This window comes from Oxyura jamaicensis (assembly GCF_011077185.1).
Source record: "Oxyura jamaicensis isolate SHBP4307 breed ruddy duck chromosome 28 unlocalized genomic scaffold, BPBGC_Ojam_1.0 oxy28_random_OJ67609, whole genome shotgun sequence".
Classification (NCBI taxonomy): domain Eukaryota; kingdom Metazoa; phylum Chordata; class Aves; order Anseriformes; family Anatidae; genus Oxyura; species Oxyura jamaicensis.
The window spans coordinates 1-1,168 of record NW_023304847.1 but is presented as its reverse complement, the minus strand read 5'-3'; the positions used below and the strand labels follow the sequence as shown (position 1 = coordinate 1,168).

The window sequence follows — 1,168 nt, the reverse complement described above, 5'->3', positions numbered from 1 at the left end:
GGGGGGGGGCGGGCCCCTGGCGCTGTGCTGTCCCCAGAGCCTGCAGCCCCCCCGGGGTGTCCCCTGAGCCCCACAGGGAGGTGCCCCCCCCCCCCCCCCCCCCAGGGACAATGTTTACCGCGTGAGCCTGGAGCCCGGCACGGCCAGCGAGATGCGCTACCACCGGGTAAGCGCCGAGCCCCCGGGGGGCTTTGGGGACAGACGGGGGGGGGGACACCGGCGAGGGGGGCTTCACCCTGGCCCCACGCTGGATTTTCTCCCCCCCCCCCTTCCCGCAGAAGCTGACGTGGCAGTCGAACCAGCACGACATCAGCATCTGCCGGATGAGGGGGAAACACGGGGTAGGGGGGGGGGGGGGGTCCGTGCCCCCTGAGCCCCCCCTGAGCCCTCCCGCACCCCGTGCCATGGGGACAGAGCTCCCGGCGTCCTGTCCCCCCCCCAACCCCCCCGGTGTCAACCTCCACCTCCCGGCTCCCTGCCAACGTTTGTGTCCGACGTGATTTATTGGCCTCTTGTATAATTGGGTTTGTAATTAATTATTTCTGGCCCGCTGATCAGAACAGGCACCGCTCGTAACCTGCGAGAAATCCAATTTCCAGGTCCTGTAAATGCCACGCGGGGCCAAAACTCCCCCCCCGCCCCCCAGCCCAGCCCAAGACCCTCGTGGCGAGGGGGCTGTGGTAGTGGGGGGGGGGGGAGCCCCCCGGGGCTGGCTGCGGGGCTGGTGCCGGGGAGGGGGCGCGGAGGCTGACGGCCCCCTCTCGTCGGCGCAGGCAGAGTGCCGAAACTTCATCAAGGTGCTGCTGGTGCGCAACGAGAGCCTGCTCTTCGTCTGCGGCACCAACGCCTTCAACCCCGTCTGCGCCAACTACAGCGTGAGTGTGTGTCCCCCCCGGGGCCACCTGGGGTCACCTGGGGCCACCTGGGGTCACCTGGGGCCACCTGGGGTCACTCGGGGCCACCCGGTGTCCCCCGGGGCCAGGAGGCAGGGGAGGGCACACGTGGACATGCCCGAGCTTGTGAGCACGGACGTGTGTGTCTTCGGGGTGCCACGTCCAGTTCTCGTGGGGGTGTCCCGCTGCTCAGGCTGGGGACACTGCCAGCCGGACCCCGCTGTCCTGCATGGCCCCGTGGTGGCCCTTTTATGGCCCCGTGGCCCTGCTCACGG

At 69.9% G+C, this 1,168-nt stretch overlaps 1 protein-coding gene across 1 annotated transcript; it reads left to right on the top strand.

Moving 5' to 3' along the window:
• Positions 1 to 31: 31 nt before the first annotated feature.
• LOC118158465 (semaphorin-3B-like) lies at positions 32 to 1,160 on the top strand (the record flags this gene model as incomplete). The annotated part of the gene is made up of 3 exons (XM_035313130.1): positions 32 to 166; positions 279 to 341; positions 774 to 1,160. Coding segments are annotated over exons 1-3 (465 nt in total), but the record flags the coding sequence as incomplete, so codon positions are not given.
• Between the last annotated feature and the right edge of the window lie 8 nt (positions 1,161 to 1,168).